Below are 21,739 nucleotides of genomic sequence, written 5' to 3'. Positions count from 1 at the left end.
TACAATGTTCTTTTCAAAGAGTTGAGAGCACATGATATCCTCATTTTGATTCTCACAGAAATCCAGAGCTTCTTATTTTCCTAAATACTGTATATATTGAATAATATATCAATACATTTGCTTGCTGAAGAATAATTATCTTATTCATGCTTTGAGCCTTAAACTCTACATCAGTTCTCTCTCTCCTTACTCCTAACACACACTCTCACACACACACACACACACACACTCACACACACTCACACACACACACACTCACACACACACACACATACACCCACACACACACCCACACACGCGCGCGCGTACACACATTCACACACTCGCACACACCTGCACACACACAAATTTACACACACGTGGCTACACATGTATGCATATAGGCACACACACACACACAGATTAAAGATTACAAATGATTGTCTGGCTGCCTTAAAGGATAAGGGTTTCTCTCAGGCAGTCACTGTGCAGCAGGACAGAGCAGTGCAAGTGGGGAGGAAAAGAGGCACGTTCACACAGAACAGAGAACGGTAGGATACTTTCACAACTAAATCTCTCTCTTTCTTACAGAACAGAGTACAGTACGATACTTTCACAACTAAATCTCTCTTTCTTACAGAGCAGAGTACAGTACAATACTTTCACAACTAAATCTCTCTTTCTTACAGAACAGAGTACAGTACGATACTTTCACAACTAAATCTCTCTCATTCACACAGAACAGAGAACGAACGGTAGGATACTTTCACAACTAAATCTCTCTCATTCACACAGAACAGAGAACGGTAGGATACTTTCACAACTAAATCTCTCATTCACACAGAACAGAGTACAGTAGGATACTTTCACAACTAAATCTGGCTTGATCAAGTCTTGAATTCCATGTAAAGTGACTTTAAGGTTTGTTTTGCTTTAAAAGTATTTGTTAGATGTCAGACGTTGTGGTATTATAAGTGTCATTTAGCTTTATGCCTCACTCCCAAGGTGTTTTGTCTCATTGGACATAAGAACTTAGGAGTCTACATATTCTCATGTATCTGAGTTGGTGAATGTTCTTGTAAAACTGTCACTACATATACACCCAGTGAGCACTTTAGTAGGTATTTATTAGACTTATTGTTTGACTTGTTGTTCTTCTGCTACTGTAGCTTATCTGCTTAAAAGGTTTGATGTTGTTGTGTGTTCAGCGATGCTCTTCTGCATACCACTGTTGTAATGCATGGTTATCTGCGTTATTGTTACCTTCCTGTCAACTTTAACTTTCCACTGACCTTTCTCATTAACAAGGCATTTTTGCCCACAGAATTGCTGCTCACTCGATGTTCTTTGCAGCATTCTCTGCAAACTGTTGTGCTAGCAAAATTATAGGAGATCAGCAGTTTCTGAGATACTCAATCCCCCCTGTCTAGCACCAACAATAATTCCAGGGTGAAAGTAACTTAGATCGTATTTCCTCTCCATTCTGACATTTGGTCTGAACAACAGCTAAACCTCTTGACCACATCTGCATGCTTTTATGTATTTAGTTGCTGCCACATGATTGGCTGATTAAATATTTGCAGTCACAAGCTGGTGTACAGGTATACCTAATAAATTGCTCACTGAGTGTAAATGTGTGTATTCTGATTTTCATGAATTTAAAGAAAGTTCAGATTGTACACACATGTGTTTCATATTATGAAACATATTCTGTTACAGGGGTGACCTGTAGTGTAGTGGTTAAGGTACATGACTGGGACACGCAAGGTTGGTGGTTCTAATCCCGGTGTAGCCATGATAAGATCTGCACAGCCGCTGGGCCCTTGAGCAAGGCCCTTAACCCTGCATTGCTCCAGGGGAGGATTGTCTCCTGCTTAGTCTAATCAACTGTATGTCGCTCTGGATAAGAGCGTCTGCCAAATGCCAATAATGTAATGTAATGTTTGTGTGGACTCACACAAATATGCAAAGACAGTGAATTTATGTATGGTTATGTGTGTTTGTAATTGTCATCCTTTTTCTTAAATTTAGCTGATTTTTTACTACATTTTTCACTATAAGTATTTGCATATACTTATATGCGTGCTGTCATTACTTATCATTCAGAGATTACAACTTTTTATTCTGACCTGACGGAACGAAGGACGACTGTAAGCAAACACAACTACCCATCAATATTTAGATATGTTCTATTATTCATAATGTAAAACTTCAAATGGATTTTGGCATGCTAAACAAAATGAATTCACACACAGTTTGTTTGTTCTTTCTCATGTTCTCAGAGTCATAATCTCTGTGTCTAACAGGAGTTGAGCCATGAGGCTCATTAAACTTCAGCAGCATCTGATTCTCTTTCCTGTGGAAACACTTCTTTCAGATGTTATTTTCATCTTGTAAGAGCCTTATCCAAAGAATTCTCATGTGCTCACAAAACTATTGCCAAACCCACGTAGGGTTCCTAAAAACTATGCTTGCGCAATACAAAGTACACACACACACACACACACACTCACTCACGCAGACACACATACACACACACTCACACACACACACAGACACACACACACTCACACAGACATACATACACACACATGCAGACATGCACACACACACACTCAAAATAAATTATTCCCATCTGGTTACATTTGTTGTAGTTCCTCGCTACGTCAGAAAAAAATCACCACAGACAAACACAGCACTGTTTAATGAACAATTATTGGAGTAAACAATGTTACCCTCATGTAAATAATATTATCTTCTGGTTTATCCGGTTTCATGTCCTTGTTTTACATCATCATAGGTTGAAAAATGCGGTACGTAATGTGCCGACAGTGAAGCAAAAAAAAAAAAAAAACAGGTGAGGCTGGCCTACAGGATACAAGGTTTAATCTGTGTGGAGTCCATTTTGTCCTTTTCAACTATCCGTCAGCCTTATTCCATTCTTATTCCAACCTATGGATTCCGTGGAAGAAGATGCAGGAATGAGATAGGGTCTATGGAATCCTGTCCAGGAAATCCATGCTATGAAAATAGGTTATAAATGTCTGAAGTTGTTAGTGAGAACAGTGATCTGAGCCCCACATAGATACTCCAAGACTGAGTATCATTTCTACAACCTGCACTGCATTAATACTACTAATAAGGTAACACACGTCAACGATGTTACAAGAAATTGCAATAACTAATGTAGTTTGCAACAAACTGGTCTGTGGGTTTCTGTCTTATAGTGAGTGTGGAGTTTAACCCTGCTGGTCTGTAGGTCTCTCTCTTATAGTGAGTGTGGAGTTTAACCCTGCTGGTCTGTAGGTCTCTCTCTTATAGTGCGTGTGGAGTTTAACCCTGCTGGTCTGTAGGTCTCTCTCTTATAGTGAGTGTGGAGTTTAACCCTGCTGGTCTGTAGGTTTCTCTCTTATAGTGAGTGTGGCGTTTAACCCTGCTGGTCTGTAGGTTTCTCTCTTATAGTGAGTATGGAGTTTAACCCTGCTGGTCTGTAGGTCTCTCTCTCATAGTGAGTGTGGAGTTTAACCCTGCTGGTCTGTAGGTCTCTCTCTTATAGTGAGTGTAGATTTTAACCCTGCTGGTCTGTAGGTCTCTCTCCTATAGTGAGTGTGGAGTTAAACCCTGCTGGTCTGTAGGTCTCTCTCTTATAGTGAGTATGGAGTTTAACCCTGCTGGTCTGTAGGTCTCTCTCTTATAGTGAGTGTGGAGTTTAACCCTGCTGGTCTGTAGGTCTCTCTCTTATAGTGAGTGTGGAGTTTAACCCTGCTGGTCTGTAGGTCTCTCTCTTATAGTGAGTGTGGAGTTTAACCCTGCTGGTCTGTAGGTCTCTCTCTTATAGACAGTGAGTGTGGAGTTTAACCCTGCTGGTCTGTAGGTCTCTCTCTTATAGTGAGTGTGGAGTTTAACCCTGCTGGTCTGTAGGTCTCTCTCTTATAGTGAGTGTGGAGTTTAACCCTGCTGGTCTGTAGGTCTCTCTCTTATAGACAGTGAGTGTGGAGTTTAACCCTGCTGGTCTGTAGGTCTCTCTCTTATAGTGAGTGTGGAGTTTAACCCTGCTGGTCTGTAGGTCTCTCTCTTATAGTGAGTGTGGAGTTTAACCCTGCTGGTCTGTAGGTCTCTCTCTTATAGACAGTGAGTGTGGAGTTTAACCCTGCTGGTCTGTAGGTCTCTCTCTTATAGTGAGTGTGGAGTTTAACCCTGCTGGTCTGTAGGTCTCTCTCTTATAGTGAGTGTGGAGTTTAACCCTGCTGGTCTGTAGGTCTCTCTCTTATAGTGCGTGTGGAGTTTAACCCTGCTGGTCTGTAGGTCTCTCTCTTATAGTGAGTGTGGAGTTTAACCCTGCTGGTCTGTAGGTCTCTCTCTTATAGTGAGTGTGGAGTTTAACCCTGCTGGTCTGTAGGTCTCTCTCTTATAGTGAGTGTGGAGTTTAACCCTGCTGGTCTGTAGGTCTCTCTCTTATAGTGAGTGTGGAGTTTAACCCTGCTGGTCTGTAGGTCTCTCTCTTATAGACAGTGAGTGTGGAGTTTAACCCTGCTGGTCTGTAGGTCTCTCTCTTATAGTGAGTGTGGAGTTTAACCCTGCTGGTCTGTAGGTCTCTCTCTTATAGTGAGTGTGGAGTTTAACCCTGCTGGTCTGTAGGTCTCTCTCTTATAGTGAGTGTGGAGTTTAACCCTGCTGGTCTGTAGGTCTCTCTCTTATAGACAGTGAGTGTGGAGTTTAACCCTGCTGGTCTGTAGGTCTCTCTCTTATAGTGAGTGTGGAGTTTAACCCTGCTGGTCTGTAGGTCTCTCTCTTATAGACAGTGAGTGTGGAGTTTAACCCTGCTGGTCTGTAGGTCCCTCTCTTATAGTGAGTGTGGAGTTTAACCCTGCTGGTCTGTAGGTCTCTCTCTTATAGACAGTGAGTGTGGAGTTTAACCCTGCTGGTCTGTAGGTCTCTCTCTTATAGTGAGTGTGGAGTTTAACCCTGCTGGTCTGTAGGTCTCTCTCTTATAGACAGTGAGTGTGGAGTTTAACCCTGCTGGTCTGTAGGTCTCTCTCTTATAGTGAGTGTGGAGTTTAACCCTGCTGGTCTGTAGGTCTCTCTCTTATAGTGAGTGTAGATTTTAACCCTGCTGGTCTGTAGGTCTCTCTCCTATAGTGAGTGTGGAGTTAAACCCTGCTGGTCTGTAGGTCTCTCTCTCATAGTGAGTGTGGAGTTTAACCCTGCTGGTCTGTAGGTCTCTCTCTTATAGTGAGTGTAGATTTTAACCCTGCTGGTCTGTAGGTCTCTCTCCTATAGTGAGTGTGGAGTTAAACCCTGCTGGTCTGTAGGTCTCTCTCTTATAGTGAGTATGGAGTTTAACCCTGCTGGTCTGTAGGTCTCTCTCTTATAGTGAGTGTGGAGTTTAACCCTGCTGGTCTGTAGGTCTCTCTCTTATAGTGAGTGTGGAGTTTAACCCTGCTGGTCTGTAGGTCTCTCTCTTATAGTGAGTGTGGAGTTTAACCCTGCTGGTCTGTAGGTCTCTCTCTTATAGTGAGTGTGGAGTTTAACCCTGCTGGTCTGTAGGTCTCTCTCTTATAGTGAGTGTGGAGTTTAACCCTGCTGGTCTGTAGGTCTCTCTCTTATAGTGAGTGTGGAGTTTAACCCTGCTGGTCTGTAGGTCTCTCTCTTATAGACAGTGAGTGTGGAGTTTAACCCTGCTGGTCTGTAGGTCTCTCTCTTATAGTGAGTGTGGAGTTTAACCCTGCTGGTCTGTAGGTCTCTCTCTTATAGTGAGTGTGGAGTTTAACCCTGCTGGTCTGTAGGTCTCTCTCTTATAGACAGTGAGTGTGGAGTTTAACCCTGCTGGTCTGTAGGTCTCTCTCTTATAGTGAGTGTGGAGTTTAACCCTGCTGGTCTGTAGGTCTCTCTCTTATAGTGATTGTGGAGTTTAACCCTGCTGGTCTGTAGGTCTCTCTCTTATAGTGAGTGTGGAGTTTAACCCTGCTGGTCTGTAGGTCTCTCTCTTATAGACAGTGAGTGTGGAGTTTAACCCTGCTGGTCTGTAGGTCTCTCTCTTATAGTGAGTGTGGAGTTTAACCCTGCTGGTCTGTAGGTCTCTCTCTTATAGTGAGTGTGGAGTTTAACCCTGCTGGTCTGTAGGTTTCTCTACTATAGTGAGTGTGGAGTTTAACCCTGCTGGTGTGTAGGTCTCTCTCTTATAGACAGTGAGTGTGGAGTTTAATCAATGGACGGTGCAAAGTTTATTTATTTTATCCCTACATTTTGTGTGGCGTAAAAATTATTTTTATAAAACTGTCACTATAAATGTTTCATTGTAATCAGGGCTCCTTAGAGACCTTAGTCTCAGTGGGACTTCCCTGCAATAAAGGTTTCTATCTAAGTCTGTTAGCATGATGATAAGCAGTCGTGTGTGTGGATTTAGTTAACAGTTGTATTCTTGCATTTGGGGGTGGTTGTTTGTTGTTCTTCTCCTCTGATCATCCTTGATGGATTATTGGATTTTCTTGATTAGTGATCCTACTGATGCCTTTTACTCTGTTGTACCACATCAATCATTAATTCATGTTCGCAACTACATTTCATAATGCCAATTCATGTAGCCTCATTGTAAAGTGAGACCATTGCCAATAATAGTAATATTAATAATAGGATTTAAGCAAAATTCACACACACACACACACACACACATCCACACACACACACACACTCACGCACACACACACACACACACACACACACACACACACACACACACACACTCACACACACACACACACACACACACACACACACACACACACACACACTCACACACACACACACACACTCTCAGCCCTTCTCTCTCTCCCTGTGCAGATGGAGGACGTGTGTCAGTATGTGCTGTGGGCCTTGCCTGTGCTGTGTTTCACACACACACACACACACACACACACACACACACACACACACTCACACACACACACACACACACACACACACACTCAGCCCTTCTCTCTCTCCCTGTGCAGATGGAGGACGTGTGTCAGTATGTGCTGTGGGCCTTGCCTGTGCTGTGTTTCACACACACACACACACACTCACACACACACTCAGCCCTTCTCTCTCTCCCTGTGCAGATGGAGGACGTGTGTCAGTATGTGCTGTGGGCTCTGCCGGTGCTGTGTTTCCTGGTCTGGCTGTGGAGAGACAGCCTGCAGGCTCCCTCCCTGGGGGAGAAGTACGTCTTCATCACCGGCTGCGACTCGGGCTTCGGGAACCTGCTGTGTAAGAGGCTGGAGCGCCGTGGCTTCCACGTGCTGGCGGCCTGTCTGACGGAGCACGGCGCCCAGGACGTCCGCAGGTCCACAGGGGCCAAGCTCAAAACCACCCTGCTGGACGTCACCGACCCCTCCAGCATCCAGAGCGCCGTGGAGTGGGCCCAGACCCAGACCGGGGACAGAGGTGAGAGAGAGGGAGGGAGAGAGAGAGAGAGAGGGAGAGAGGGAGGGTGTGGGAGGGAGGGAGGGAGAGAGGGAGGGAGGGAGTGGGATGGAGAGAGGGAGAGAGGGAGGGAGGGAGGGAGTGGGAGGGAGGGAGGGAGAGAGAGATGGAGGGAGGGAGTGGGAGGGAGAGAGAGAGGGAGGGAGAGAGGGAGGGAGTGGGAGGGAGGGAGGGAGAGAGAGATGGAGGGAGGGAGTGGGAGGGAGAGAGGGAGGGAGAGAGAGGGAGGGAGGGAGGGAGTGGGAGGGAGAGAGGGAGGGAGAGAGGGAGGGAGGGAGTGGGAGGGAGGGAGGGAGAGAGGGAGGGAGGGAGGGAGGGAGAGAGGGAGGGAGAGAGAGATGGAGGGAGGGAGTGGGAGGGAGAGAGAGAGGGAGGGAGGGAGGCAGAGAGAGAGAGGGAGGGAGTGGGAGAGAGAGAGAGTGGGAGAGAGAGTATTATCAACAATGTATTACCTATAGTGATTGTGTTTATAACTATCTGGATGTTATGTTATGTTATTTTATATGTTATGTTATGTTACTCCCTGCTTTAGCAATATTGCTAGGATTACAGTTATGCCAATAAAGCATTCTTGAATTGAACTGAATTGAGAGAGAGGGAGAGAGAGAGAGAGAGAGAGAGAGAGAGAGAGAGAGAGAGAGAGAGAGGCAGAGAGAGGGGGGAGGGAGAGAGAGGGGAGTTAGAATATGAGTTTAAGTTAGTGGCAGCCTGTAGCCTAGTGGTTAAGGTACATGACTGGGACCAGGATGGTTGGTGGTTCAAGCCCCGGTGTAGCCACGATAAGATCCACACAGCTGTTGGACCCTTGAGCAAGGCCCTTAACCCCACATTACTCCAGGAGGTATTGGCCCCTGCTTAGTCTGATCAATTGTAAGTCGCTTTGGATAAAAGCATCAGCTAAATAAGTGTAATGTAATGTAACCCACCTTTGTTGTGATACTACAAACAATCACAGGCCATTTAATAGAGAACAAACAAAAGCAGAAACTGACAAAAAGAGAGTGAGAGAGAACGTAATGGAGAGAGGGGAAACAAGCTATTCAAGGCACTTGCACCAAGCATTCAGAGAACAAAACTACCAACCTAAATTAGCATGCCTAACTACGATCAATCAAATTGCCACACAGTTGAAATTATGTTGTTTATTAGGAATGACACTCACACACACACACAAACACGCACCCACACACACAGATATATGCATATACATATGGACCCATCGCATATTGTATACAAGTGTACACGCATACAACACACACACTCACACACCAAACATCACTTGCTCTTATTTTTGTTCTAGCCATTTTGTTTTACCAATCCCTAATCTAGTATCCATATTGTGTTGCACATACTACATTATGTAACCTCTGCTTGGCCAACACAAGTGTTTATGTTTCTCATGCCAATACAGAACTTAGAAATTGATTACAAACCAAAACAAACAGACAAAAACAACATTTTCCCCTTGTTATGAGGGAGAGGTCAAGATAGAGAGGGAGATATGGAGGGAAGGAAATAGCTGCATATGCCACAAAGAATAAATGTTCCAGTTATATTCACTTCCCCCCCCCACATTCACACCATATATCTTCCCAAAACCGACGTTTGCTCTGAAGAACAACTGAACCTCAAGACCACATCGCCATGTTTTTATGCATTCAGTTCCTGCCCTGTGATTGGCTGCTTAGATGTTTGAACTAACGAGTTGGTGTACAGGTCTACCTAATAAAGTGGTCACTGAGTGTACATGTGATCTTTTCCTTTCAGTCTTATGTGAATAATCACGTGGAATCAGTTATGTATGTTTAGTTCCAGTTTGGGCCACATATGTGGTGCTAAATCTGGTACATACCCCGTGTGACCAGTAAGATCTGATTTTGTCTCCTCACAAATGCTTTACCTTCAGTCCTTACGTGTCAACTTACAAAACATTTCACAAAACAAAGAAACTTGCAGCCTGGACCAATCACAGGAATCTAACCTGAGCCACTTGTACCATTGTGTGGACCGTAACCTGAAACGATCGGATTTGAAAAGCCAATCCGATTTGAGGATTAACTGAAGCCTTGGTGATTATGAATCAGGGGTGCAATTATGATGGACAAAGAACCAGAGGGCCCACAGGACTGAGTCAGGGCCCCCAGAGGGCCAGCAGGACTGAGTCAGGGGAACCTGTGGATCAGCAGGACTGAGTCAGGGGAACCCAGAGGGCCAGCAGGACTGAGTCAGGGGAACCCATCTCCTTGGAGAAGCCACATGTACAGGATGTTACAGTTAATTCACTTATGCAGATAGTTATGCAGTGTGATTTGCGGAGTTATGCAGTGTGATTTGCGGAGAACATCAGTGCTATTCTCCAGATTCTTCAGGGTTAGTTCGGTTAGCATAACGAGAGCACACAAATGGAAATTGGCAAAGGATGAATTCCGCAGACATTAGGAAGTATTTTTTCACACGGAGAGTGGTCACTGTGTGGAGTAGCTAGCCAGGACATGTAGTGGAGGCAGAAACGCTGACCAGGCTTGATACAGTGCTACATATTATTTAATAATAATAATAATAATAATCTAGCTTTTTGGTACACTAAGCATTACAGGTACAGTTTAGTGGTAGGAAAAGGTGAGCATTGCTGGGTTGAATGTTTTTGTGGTTGTGTTATGTAGTGTTATGTTGCGTTATGTTTTGTTATGTTATGTAATGCCATGTATTGTCCGTTGAAAGCATATAGACAAAATCCTAAAAAGAGGGGAAAACCATGGTTTATAAAATGGTAGGAAAAAGCTTGTAAAAAGAAAAATAGGGAATTCTTCAAACATCGAACAAAGGAAAAGGAGATGTACAAAAAATACAATTCTTTACAAAGTCGGGATCTGTTGAATAAGACATGTCTGCATTATTGTTTAGTTCATTAATAATGCCAAACGTGTAGAGGTCTGGGGGAATGTTTATAAATAATAATAATATTATAAATAATATATAAAGCTGGTTCTTGCTCTTACATGGCTCAGGCAGTAAGAGCAGTCGTCTGGCAGTCGGAGGGTTGCCGGTTCGATCCCCTGCCCGGGCTGTGTTGAAGTGTCCCTGAGCAAGACACCTAACCCCTAAATGCTCCTGATGAGCTGGTCGGTGCCTTGCATGGCAGCCAATTGCTGTTGGTGTGAGTGTGTGTGTATGAATGGGTGAATGAGAAGCGCTTTGGATAAAGGCGCTATATAAATGCCAACCATTCACTGTGAATCGACTAATCTATTATTCATAAGGTCCTATGCCTTAAAACATTTTTATATTGTGTATTTAAGAACATTGGAAATACTTTTTTGAGCTAGGAGAAAAAGCCTTCCAGTTTGTATTCAACGATTTTCAAATCAAGAGAAGGAAATTATAATTTAAGAGGGTTGTGTATCTTTGAAACATGTAAAGTGAGAACCAATGTAAAATATTTCAGTGTTTCAGTTTTGGGAGTAAAACTATGGAATGGTCTTAGAGACGAGTTGAAATTGTGTAGCTCTGTTGAGTTTTTTAAAAGCCATAAAATGTAAAATAATTAAGGATTATCTGCATTATAATTTAGAGTAATATTTTTTGCACAACTGATATTATGGGTTATTTTGTGGATTGTTCCCCTCAGGGCTGTGTTGTGTTGTGTAAAATGGTGGTTCTCCTCAGGGCTGTGTTGTGTTGTGTAAAATGGTGGCTCTCCTCAGGGCTGTGTTGTGTAAGATGGTGGCTCTCAGGGCTGTGTTGTGTTGTGTAAAATGGTGGCTCTCCTCAGGGCTGTGTTGTGTAAAATGGTGGCTCTCCTCAGGGCTGTGTTGTGCTGTGTAAAATGGTGGCTCTCCTCAGGGCTGTGTTGTGTAAAATGGTGGCTCTCCTCAGGGCTGTGTTGTGTTGTGTAAAATGGTGGCTCTCCTCAGGGCTGTGTTGTGTAAGATGGTGGCTCTCAGGGCTGTGTTGTGTTGTGTAAAATGGTGGCTCTCCTCAGGGCTGTGTTGTGCTGTGTAAAATGGTGGCTCTCAGGGCTGTGTTGTGTAAAATGGTGGCTCTCCTCAGGGCTGTGTTGTGTAAAATGGTGGCTCTCCTCAGGGCTGTGTTGTGCTGTGTAAAATGGTGGCTCTCCTCAGGGCTGTGTTGTGCTGTGTAAAATGGTGGCTCTCCTCAGGGCTGTGTTGTGTAAAATGGTGGCTCTCCTCAGGGCTGTGTTGTGTTGTGTAAAATGGTGGCTCTCCTCAGGGCTGTGTTGTGTAAGATGGTGGCTCTCAGGGCTGTGTTGTGTTGTGTAAAATGGTGGCTCTCCTCAGGGCTGTGTTGTGCTGTGTAAAATGGTGGCTCTCAGGGCTGTGTTGTGTAAAATGGTGGCTCTCCTCAGGGCTGTGTTGTGTTGTGTAAAATGGTGGCTTTCCTCAGGGCTGTGTTGTGTAAAATGGTGGCTCTCCTCAGGGCTGTGTTGTGTAAAATGGTGGCTCTCCTCAGGGCTGTGTTGTGCTGTGTAAAATGGTGGCTCTCCTCAGGGCTGTGTTGTGCTGTGTAAAATGGTGGCTCTCCTCAGGGCTGTGTTGTGCTGTGTAAAATGGTGGCTCTCCTCAGGGCTGTGTTGTGTTTTGTAAAATGGTGGCTCTCCTCAGGGCTGTGTTGTGTTGTGTAAAATGGTGGCTCTCCTCAGGGCTGTGTTGTGTTGTGTAAAATGGTGGCTCTCCTCAGGGCTGTGTTGTGTTTTGTAAAATGGTGGCTCTCAGGGCTGTGTTGTGTTGTGTAAAATGGTGGCTCTCCTCAGGGCTGTGTTGTGTTGTGTAAAATGGTGGCTCTCCTCAGGGCTGTGTTGTGTTGTGTAAAATGGTGGCTCTCCTCAGGGCTGTGTTGTGTTTTGTAAAATGGTGGCTCTCCTCAGGGCTGTGTCGTGTTGTGTAAAATGGTGGCTCTCCTCAGGGCTGTGTTGTGTTGTGTAAAATGGTGTCTCTCCCCTCTCCTCAGGGCTCTGGGGCCTGGTGAACAACGCGGGCCGGTCCCTGCCCATGGGCCCCACGGAGTGGATGCGGGCGTCAGACTTCGAGAGCACGCTACGTGTGAACATGTCGGGCGTGATAGGGACCACGCTGGCGTTCCTGCCGCTGCTGAAGAAGGGCCAGGGGCGCGTGGTGAACGTGGCGTCTGTGCTCGGCCGCGTCGCTGCCAATGGTGGCGGCTACTGCATCTCCAAGTTCGCCGTGGAGGCCTTCTCCGACTGCCTCAGGTACCACTTACCTGGCCTCACCCAGCAAAAACCAACAACACTTACCCACAAACTCACCCAGCAAAAACCAACAACACTTACCCACAAACCCACCCAGCAAAAACCAACAACACTTACCCACAAACCCACCCAGCAAAAACCAACAACACTTACCCACAAACTCACCCAGCAAAAACCAACAACACTTACCCACAAACTCACCCAGCAAAAACCAACACCACTTACCTACAAACTCACCCAGCAAAAACCAACAGTATTTATTATCTACAAACACTAACACAATGCAAAAACCTTGTCACAAGTTCTAAGATTATTCTCCCATAAACCACTCAGTTGTTCAACACACTCAAGTTTTTATTAAGAATTAGCAAACAAACAAAACAGAACACATTGAGGAAACAGAGGCCTTCATGGTCTCACTGCAGGTAGAACAGATAAACACTGATACACTGCAAAGACCTGCAGCTGGAAGGGAGCGGCGTCAGAGGACCAAACGCCACAAAGTTGGGTTCTAAAAGTCACTCACAAGACATGAGATAACCACTGATATTTTCTGGGGGGCCTCCCTAGAGACAAGGGAAGCACCCCAGAGGAGGTGGCAGTGGTTCTAATCCCGGTGTAGCCACTATAAGATCCGCACAGCCGTTGGGCCCTTGAGCAAGGCCCTTAACCCTGCATTGCCGGGAATACAGAAAACAAATTAACACCCCTAGTTCCACTGGCGAAGCAGGAATCCTAAGAACAGGGTAGGAAGTGTACAGTTGTGTTCAGATAAATAGCAGTGCGTTAAAAAAAGTGAATAAAGTGCAAATTTTTTTAATAGCTTTTAGTTCAATTTTTCAAATGTAGTGGAAACATTAAACATTCAATTCCAAATCAAAGCATTAGCAAATTTTATCAAGTCTGCGTTATTCTTTTACAGGAAGCAAAGAAAAGGAATATTAATGGCAGTGTCGACATTTTTCTCTTCAAACACTCTTCACTCTACTGTATAAACTGAAGAAATGTTTCAACATTTAACTTTAAATTACTGAACTAATATTTAGTTGCATAATCATAACTCCCCAGCTAGACCACTCCGGTCTGCCAGCTCTGGACGCCTTATGGTTCCCTCTCTACGTGCACCTGGTGGTCGAGCTGCACGTTCACGCCTGTTTTCCGTTCTGGTTCCTCAGTGGTGGAATGACTTGCCCCAGTCCTCCCTCCTGATTTCCCCCGCCCCTCCTTTCTGATATCCCTATCCTTGTCTAACCCCCCCGAAAAAAAAAAAATAATTTGCACTTATGATGACGACTATGTTTAGAACAGCATTCCATGTGTATTTTCCTAGTTCTGGATGTGATGCTTTGACTTGTGGTAGAACCTATGCACTTGTAAATCGCTTTGGATTAAAGGCGTCTGCCAAATTACAAAAATGTAAAACAAAATAATAACTGCTGCGCATCTGCGTTGCATCGAATCAACCAACTACTGGCACCTAGAAACAGGTATTTCAGCCCAGGATGAATTAACTACATTCCACAGTTCTTGTGATTTTTTGGGTTTTGCTTCAGAAACTGCATTTTTAATGTCACCCCACAAGTTTTCAATGGGGTTGAGGTCAGGGGATTGAGCTGGCCGCTCCATTACCTCAATCCTTTTTGTCTGGAACCAAGATGTTGCTCGCTTACTCATGTGTTTGGGGTCGTTGTCTTGTTGAAACACCCATTTCAGGGGCATTTCCTCTTCGGCATATGGCAACATAATCTCTTCAAGTATTTTGATGTATTCAAACTGATCCACGATCCCTGGTATACGAACCCAACACCGTAGTAAGAAAAACATCCCCAGACCATGATTTTTGCACCACCATGTCTTCACAGTGTACTGTGGCTTGAATTCAGTACCCGGGGTTGTCTGACATACTGTCGCTGACCACTGGACCTGAAAAGAACAATTTTACTCAATCAGTCCACGGAATTTATACGTTTTCCCCTCTCCAATCAACTTTTTAATCAAATGATGTTGTTCCTCTGAACAATGTTTGGAATGGCCCATTTTACTTAGCAATTCAGAAGGAAATATACTTTATAACAAATGGTAAATGGTTGGCATTTATATAGCGCCTTTATCCAAAGCACTGTACAATTGATGCTTCTCATTCATCCATTCATACACACACTCACACACCGAAGGCAATTGGCTGCCATGCAAGGCGCCGACCAGCTCGTCAGGAGCACTTGGGGGTTAGGTGTCTTCGACACAGCCCAGGCGGGGGATCGAACCAGCAACCCTCCGACTGCCAGACGACTGCTCTTACTGCCTGAGCCATGTCGCCCCATAACAATAACAATATGTGAAACATTTGCTTCCCTTCTTCCTTAATAAAGGACAATTAATGACACCAGTTTTTTCACAGAATGAATGAATTCTCTAATGAAACTCCACACTGCTATTATTTTGAACAAGCACCTACTGAGTCAATTACTCAAGTAGTGTGCATGTCATGACAGTTGGGTCTGTTGTTTTTCTATTACACTACTACATCTACAAGTAAATTATTTGCCATGCAGAAATATCACTACTACTAACAACAATGGTTCATCAGGTTACTGATGTTGTACTGCTATTTTCCTGAACACAACTCTACATACTCAGTGTAGGAGACTTACAAATGTGCCAACTAAATGTACCTAAGGCTCCAAAGGTTATCACTCAGCACCCTGGGTGGTCTCCCACCACCATGCTTTTCATCTCGGTGAACTCAACGCACTACTAACCAATATACTTTTTTCATAAATACATGAACAGCCATGAAGATCTCCAATATAGAACTCTGGGCATTCGGAGCTTCGCACAGTGTGCACATACTGGCAGGCACGATAACTCCAAACTCGCATATATATTCTTAGTGTAATACGTAGAAACAAACATCCACTAAGAAGGGAATGAAAAGCATAAAAACCTCGGCCAAAAGGCTTATGCGGAAGTAACTCAACAACACAATCCGCCAAGGGGGATCTCCGTCGAAGATCTCCAGACTATCGAGGGTGCGGAGGGGTCTCTCTAATACCGATGTTACCTACGACAGTGGCAAATTGAGACTTAGTGCTGTATATACAATGACAGACAAAGACAACAACAATTATGAAAATAATGCATTAAGAAAGTGAAAAAAAGAAACACCTCGCTATACTAAAGTAAACGTCAGGCGGCTGCCAAACTTGGAAACCGCACACTACAGGAAACAGATACACAATAACCCCAAGAATAATTTCCACCTACAAATAGAGGGAATATCATCTTATCCCAGTCTGAGCCAGTCTTAATTACCAGGTCTCAGTACTCCTGGGTCCACTTTAACTCAGCCTAAAGCTCCTTCCTTCCTAAAGGTAGCTTTTAGGCGGAAATAATGTGGACGAACAGCCAATGAGAGCAAGCTTGCAGAATAAGGTGCAATCATCTCAAAACTCTAACACTTGGCCTGGACAGTAAGAAGCTGCTAACGGGGTCTCAAATTCCCAGAAGAATCCTGTCTTCCAACTATCTTGTGTCTAACATTTGTGCACCAAATAAAAGGTGAAAGTGAAGGTGTGACAGACTGCCCTCACTACCCTAAGGTGACGGAGAATGGCTGTGTGCGTTTAGCTCCCATAGACTCCGTCACAACAAGTAAATGAGAATCGTCAGTCACACCTCACATACTGCACAAATGAAAAATCTAATAAATAATGTGCAATGGGGAATGCAACAAACAAGGCCTGATTAAATGAGAAATGGGGCTTAAATAGAAAGACACGCAGCTGACCTTCATGGGCAATCCAACCACATCGTGGGGAATTGATTACCAGAGCGCCATTCATTGCCAAAGTGAAATTCATAACCAAATAGGCAGAGATGCGACGAGGGCACCCTCTAGATCAGGGTACCAGGTCGCCCCCAAGGACCACATGAGTCCCCGCAGGCCTGTTCTAAAAATAGCTCACTAGTGAGCTGCATCTAAAATGTAATTTTATTCTGTTGCAATTTTTTTTAATCACACTTGCATTTATATAATTTAAAAATGACAATATCTTAAAAATATGTTTATTATACATTTAGTTTAGATAGTGTAGAAGTTCAGATAAGTTTACTTGAACTCTGACCTACTCTAGTTCAAAGGTCAGTATTGTGCGCGTGACAAAACAAACTGGTAGCCCTTAGTATGACTCAGTACCCATGAAGTAGCTCTCAGTTTCAAAAAGGTTGGTGACCCCTGCTCTAGATGCTCAAAAAGGTAGAGACTGGAAATTATTTAGTTGAGCCAAGAACCATGACAACACCACTCATTATCTACAAACACTAATACACTGCAAAAACCTACAGCACTCATTATCTACAAACACTAATACACTGCAAAAACCTACAACACTTGTTATCTACAAACACTAATAGAAAATAAGTCAATTTCAACAAGTACTTTTTTAGTTTTCTATTGATGTTTTAAACCTTATTTATTTAACATTCATGATAAATAAGACAAAATGGGGTAAGACAGTTTGACTGATTTCAAGATTTGCCAATTGGGTGAGAAAGTTTCACTTTACATTAAGTTAAAACAAGCAAAACTCTTCTACTTGAGAGACAAATATAAGACTATTTAACTTATTACAAGACTAAAACACTTTAGACATACATTGCTTGCATTGTACAGATACACATACTGACACTAATATGCAAAATAAAATGTACTCACTCACTCAGGGCCCTATATACTGTACCATTGAGGACACTCTGGTCATGACCTCTGTATTTGTTCATGTCCATTTCCAAAGCCAGTATTTAATTTCATTCAACACTGAGAACATCCAGATGCAATTAATTTAGGACCTTGGTATTTTTAGGTCCTGGTTATGCCCCTGCTTTGCTGTGGTTTTACATAGTAGGACAAAGCACAGCAGAACTATTAGTACAACTAACCCTCATCTGGTATTAACTCACCTAATCTCACACATTTTCTGCATGTTTACTCTGAGTTTGGTGACAACCCTGCTCCTGTTAAGATTCCAGTGAAAATATTTGCATGATTCATTTGTATGATGCTCCTGCCTATTAGATCAGGAGTATAAGCAGCCAATCCATGCTTCCCTGACCTCCGGCTCCAACAGCTCATTGCAGAGACTATCATGATCTTCCTGATGTGTTGCACCTCCAGCTCCAACAGCTCATTCAGAGACTATCATGATCTTCCGGATGTGTTGCACCTCCGGCTCCAACAGCTCATTCAGAGACTATCATGATCTTCCTGATGTGTTGCACCTCCAGCTCCAACAGCTCATTCAGAGACTATCATGATCTTCCTGATGTGTTGCACCTCCGGCTCCAACAGCTCATTCAGAGACTATCATGATCTTCCTGATGTGTTGCTGAAGTGCTTGATGGGAATTGTGTTTAGACGAAGCAGATTGTGTAAACAAGAGAGGAAAAAATGCAACATGGATAATGTCAAGGCACCAACACCAGCTGTAACACAAACACCATAATCAAATGTGAAAGGCTGGAAACTGTGTACAGCCAGTAGGGAACAGAGTTTCACCTTATCTTAGAGAATAGGAACAGAATGTCCCTTGGGCACCATTGTTCTCTCTATAAGCCTGCCAGTGCTGTGCAGCTCAGAGAGGTATCCGGCCCCTGAACCGCCATCTTAGATTCTGAATCTGCGTAAGCTGGCACACCCCTGGCGTGGTCTATTGCCGCTACAGTAAGTGTTGTCCCCAGGCTAATTAGAAGTGCTGCTTGCCAAGGCCAGAGTGCATTCTAGAGAGATGGGGAAGCGAGGAGGGAATAAGAGTAAATCTGTTTTGCTAGGAGGGACATCCACTACTTTGGGGTGAAGGTGTGCATCATCGAGCCAGGCTTCTTCAAGACGGCCGTGACCAACCTGGAGTCGCTGGAGCGGGAGCTGCGGAGGCTGTGGGATCAGCTCACCCCGGCCGTGCGCGACAGCTATGGAGAGCGATACTTCCATAACTGTGAGCACACCGTCGCACTGCTTCATACACCGCACTGCTTCATACACCGTTGCACTGCTTCACACACCGCACTGCTTCATACACCGTCGCACTGCTTCATACACCGTTGCACTGCTTCATACACCGCACTGCTTCATACACCGTCGCACTGCTTCATACACCATCGCACTGCTTCATACACCGCACTGCTTCATACACCGCACTGCTTCATACACCATCGCACTGCTTCATACACCGCACTGCTTCACACACCGCACTGCTTCATACACCGCACTGCTTCATACATCGCACTGCTTCATACACCGTTGCACTGCTTCATACACCGCACTGCTTCATACACCGTCGCACTGCTTCATACACCATCGCACTGCTTCATACACCGCACTGCTTCATACACCGCACTGCTTCATACACCGCACTGCTTCACACACCGCACTGCTTCATACACCGCACTGCTTCATACACTGCTCTGCTTCATACACTGCTCTGCTTCATACAGCTCCATCTGAAGCAGGGGTGCCCACTCCATACGGGCCCTGTGGGTTCAGACTAATGTTTTAGTCCAGCACCATTAAACTCATTCAACTAATGAACTCATGAAAGGTCTTCAATCAAGACATTTATGAGTATAAAAAAGTTGCTATATACAGTATATTCATCATATTTTCCATAAAGCCTGTATATAACATACTATTATTGCAGTTTAATATATTATGGGTTTAGTCTCTGGAATGTCATACTTGAAAGAAATATACCTTCTTCTTTTTTACACTGAGCACTTTATTAGGAACACCTGTACACCTATTTATTAATGCAATGATCTAATCAGCCATGTGGCAGTGCAATGCATAAAAGCATGCAGATACGGGTCAGGAGCTTCAGTTAATGTTCACATCAACCATCAGAATGGGGAAAAAATGTGATCTTAGTGATTTTGACTGTGGTATGATTGTTGGTGCCAGATCTCCTGGGATTTTCATGCACAACTGTCTCTACAGTTTGCAGAAAATGGCGTGAAAAACAAAAAAACATCCAGTGAGCAGCAGTTCTGTGGACAGAAATGTGTTGCTAATGAGCAAGGTCAGAGGAGAAGGGCCACAGAACACTTAAATAAATACCTAATAAAGTGCTCACTGAGTGTAGGTATTTTATGACACAGTTGAAAATGCATGATTGCAGTGGTTAATGCCAATATACTTATCTCCCTTCCACCTTCTGGCCCTCTGCTGCATCTCGTCTCGTGCTGCTGATCTGTTGAACATCGAATGCAGACATCAAGGTGCAGCGCTTCCTCCTAAACCTGCTGTGCGACTCTGATCTCAGCAAGGTCACCGGCTGCATGGAGCACGCCCTCACCGCCCTCCACCCGCGAACCCGCTACAGCGCCGGCTGGGACGCCAAGCTGGCCTGGATCCCCCTCTCCTACGCCCCGTCCTGGGTCGTGGACTGCGCGCTCAATTTAGTGCTGCCGCGCCCTGCGCGTAGCGTGTCCTAAATGTTTAGGGAAAGACGGCAAGTCAAAAAGATCCACGCAATGTACCGGGGACAGTTATGCACATAAAAGTGCCGCTGTTATTGTGAAAACATATCCCCGTGATCTGTTCTGAAATTCAAGATTTTTATCGCTTTTTTAAACGAAAGCAAAACTACAAGTTCCCTACAGCGTGTGCTCAATGATACAGTGTTCTACAAGCGCAGTAATGGGCTACATTAATGTTTAAAATACTGTGCAATTATTTTTCATCAACAACCCTGTGTGCCTTACTGCTTTTTTAAATATTGTGCACGTATTCCGAAGGATGTAGAGGCCATGTGCATACATGACTTCGAATATTAATTATCAAGATTATTTATTTATTACACCACTGGGAAGTCAACAACTACTCGTGAGAGAGCTGACGTGGTGTAGTCACCGTTAAGTCTGCTGCCGCAGGTCGCAGGAGTTCCTTATATCACGTGCCTGTATGTCCATGAGCAAACTGTATACATGCAGCCCATGTTCCCATATTATACATCCCATTACATTACAGTCAGGTGCGCTAATCCAGAGCAACCTACAATAAAGTGCTCATCATAACCAGGGGCAACTGCGCTGAAAACCCGGGAGGGAAGTACGGTTCCAAGCGCTAGACTGGTCAATGACAAAAACTTAAACTGACAAATATAGCGTTCCTCTGACAAAACCTACACACACCCTGTTAATTGCCAATAGAATACTTTTTTGATTACTAAAGAATTTCACAGTTGCTCAAACATAACCGCGAAAACGCCCACAGTATCTAACCGATCCTAAACATATGTTCAAAACAAGTCTATTACTAGCGAAACCAATATTTATTCTGCTCTAGTGGCACTGATTTCTGCATCTCCTACGCGCTTAGTGGAAATATCCCCAGTTGTTCAAGGAAATGAACACGATTTCAATAGACGAATCACCACGCAAATGAGGCGCACAGGCCTGTAATACACGTTTTCTCCCCCTACAGCGTAATTATTTTGAGGTGAGAAGAGACGGGACGTTGGAAGTGGGGACGACACTCAGAAATAAAGGGCAGGGCAGCAACATTAATGATATTTTTCTAAGAATGGTCAAGTTTTAAAGATAAACATGCATAGTGGCAGTCCTGTATGCCATTTACATAACAGGACGTTCCTACCTTCCACACAAAACTTTTGAAAGTGTTTCCGTTTTCTCATTATATGCTGCTTTGTTTGACTATCGTGACATTAACAAGAATGGGTTTGTCACAGAAGTCTCGGTGTCTTATTCAGGAAACAAGCATGATAGGACAACAGTATTTACCTCTGATTAAAAGTGTATATTGTATTTCAGACTAACACACATGAGCCTTAATACATGCGACTGTTTGAATGTTTCCACATTACGATGAAGTGAAATATATGCACCCATAATAAACCGAATCATTCTTGAACGTGTCATGTCAAGTCATTCAATTAGAATGTTACGACAAATGGAATGGATGTTTACAAGTAGTTATGCACATCAAACTGGTTCACCTTCAATTACTGCCACACGATGTCCATGCCATAAACCCATGCGCTACTGTGCTTCATTGTA

General features: G+C 44.0%; 1 protein-coding gene across 1 annotated transcript; it reads left to right on the top strand.

Moving 5' to 3' along the window:
• Window positions 1-464: 464 nt before the first annotated feature.
• rdh5 (retinol dehydrogenase 5 (11-cis/9-cis)) lies at window positions 465-21,593 on the top strand. Its single transcript, XM_061219378.1, has 5 exons — window positions 465-530; window positions 7,080-7,404; window positions 12,412-12,670; window positions 18,497-18,660; window positions 19,932-21,593. Exons 2-5 carry the CDS (start codon window positions 7,080-7,082, stop codon window positions 20,153-20,155), a joined length of 972 nt encoding a protein of 323 aa, XP_061075362.1. The 5' UTR covers window positions 465-530; the 3' UTR covers window positions 20,156-21,593.
• Window positions 21,594-21,739: the final 146 nt, after the last annotated feature.

The sequence above is a fragment of the Conger conger genome, chromosome 14 (assembly GCF_963514075.1).
Source record: "Conger conger chromosome 14, fConCon1.1, whole genome shotgun sequence".
In the NCBI taxonomy this organism is placed as follows: Eukaryota; Metazoa; Chordata; class Actinopteri; order Anguilliformes; family Congridae; genus Conger; species Conger conger.
The sequence above is the reverse complement of the archived record's forward strand: the minus strand, read 5'-3'. Positions and strand labels throughout refer to the sequence as shown.

What these genes read in the sequence shown, in the direction of transcription:
- rdh5 (XM_061219378.1), top strand. Translation starts at nt 7,080, where the DNA reads ATGGAGGACGTGTGTCAGTATGTGCTGTGGGCTCTGCCGGTGCTGTGT. An exon ending in GACCCAGACCGGGGACAGAG is followed by an intron (nt 7,405 to 12,411) that starts GTGAGAGAGAGG and finishes CCCTCTCCTCAG; the next exon opens with GGCTCTGGGGCCTGGTGAAC. An exon ending in GCCTTCTCCGACTGCCTCAG is followed by an intron (nt 12,671 to 18,496) that starts GTACCACTTACC and finishes CTGTTTTGCTAG; the next exon opens with GAGGGACATCCACTACTTTG.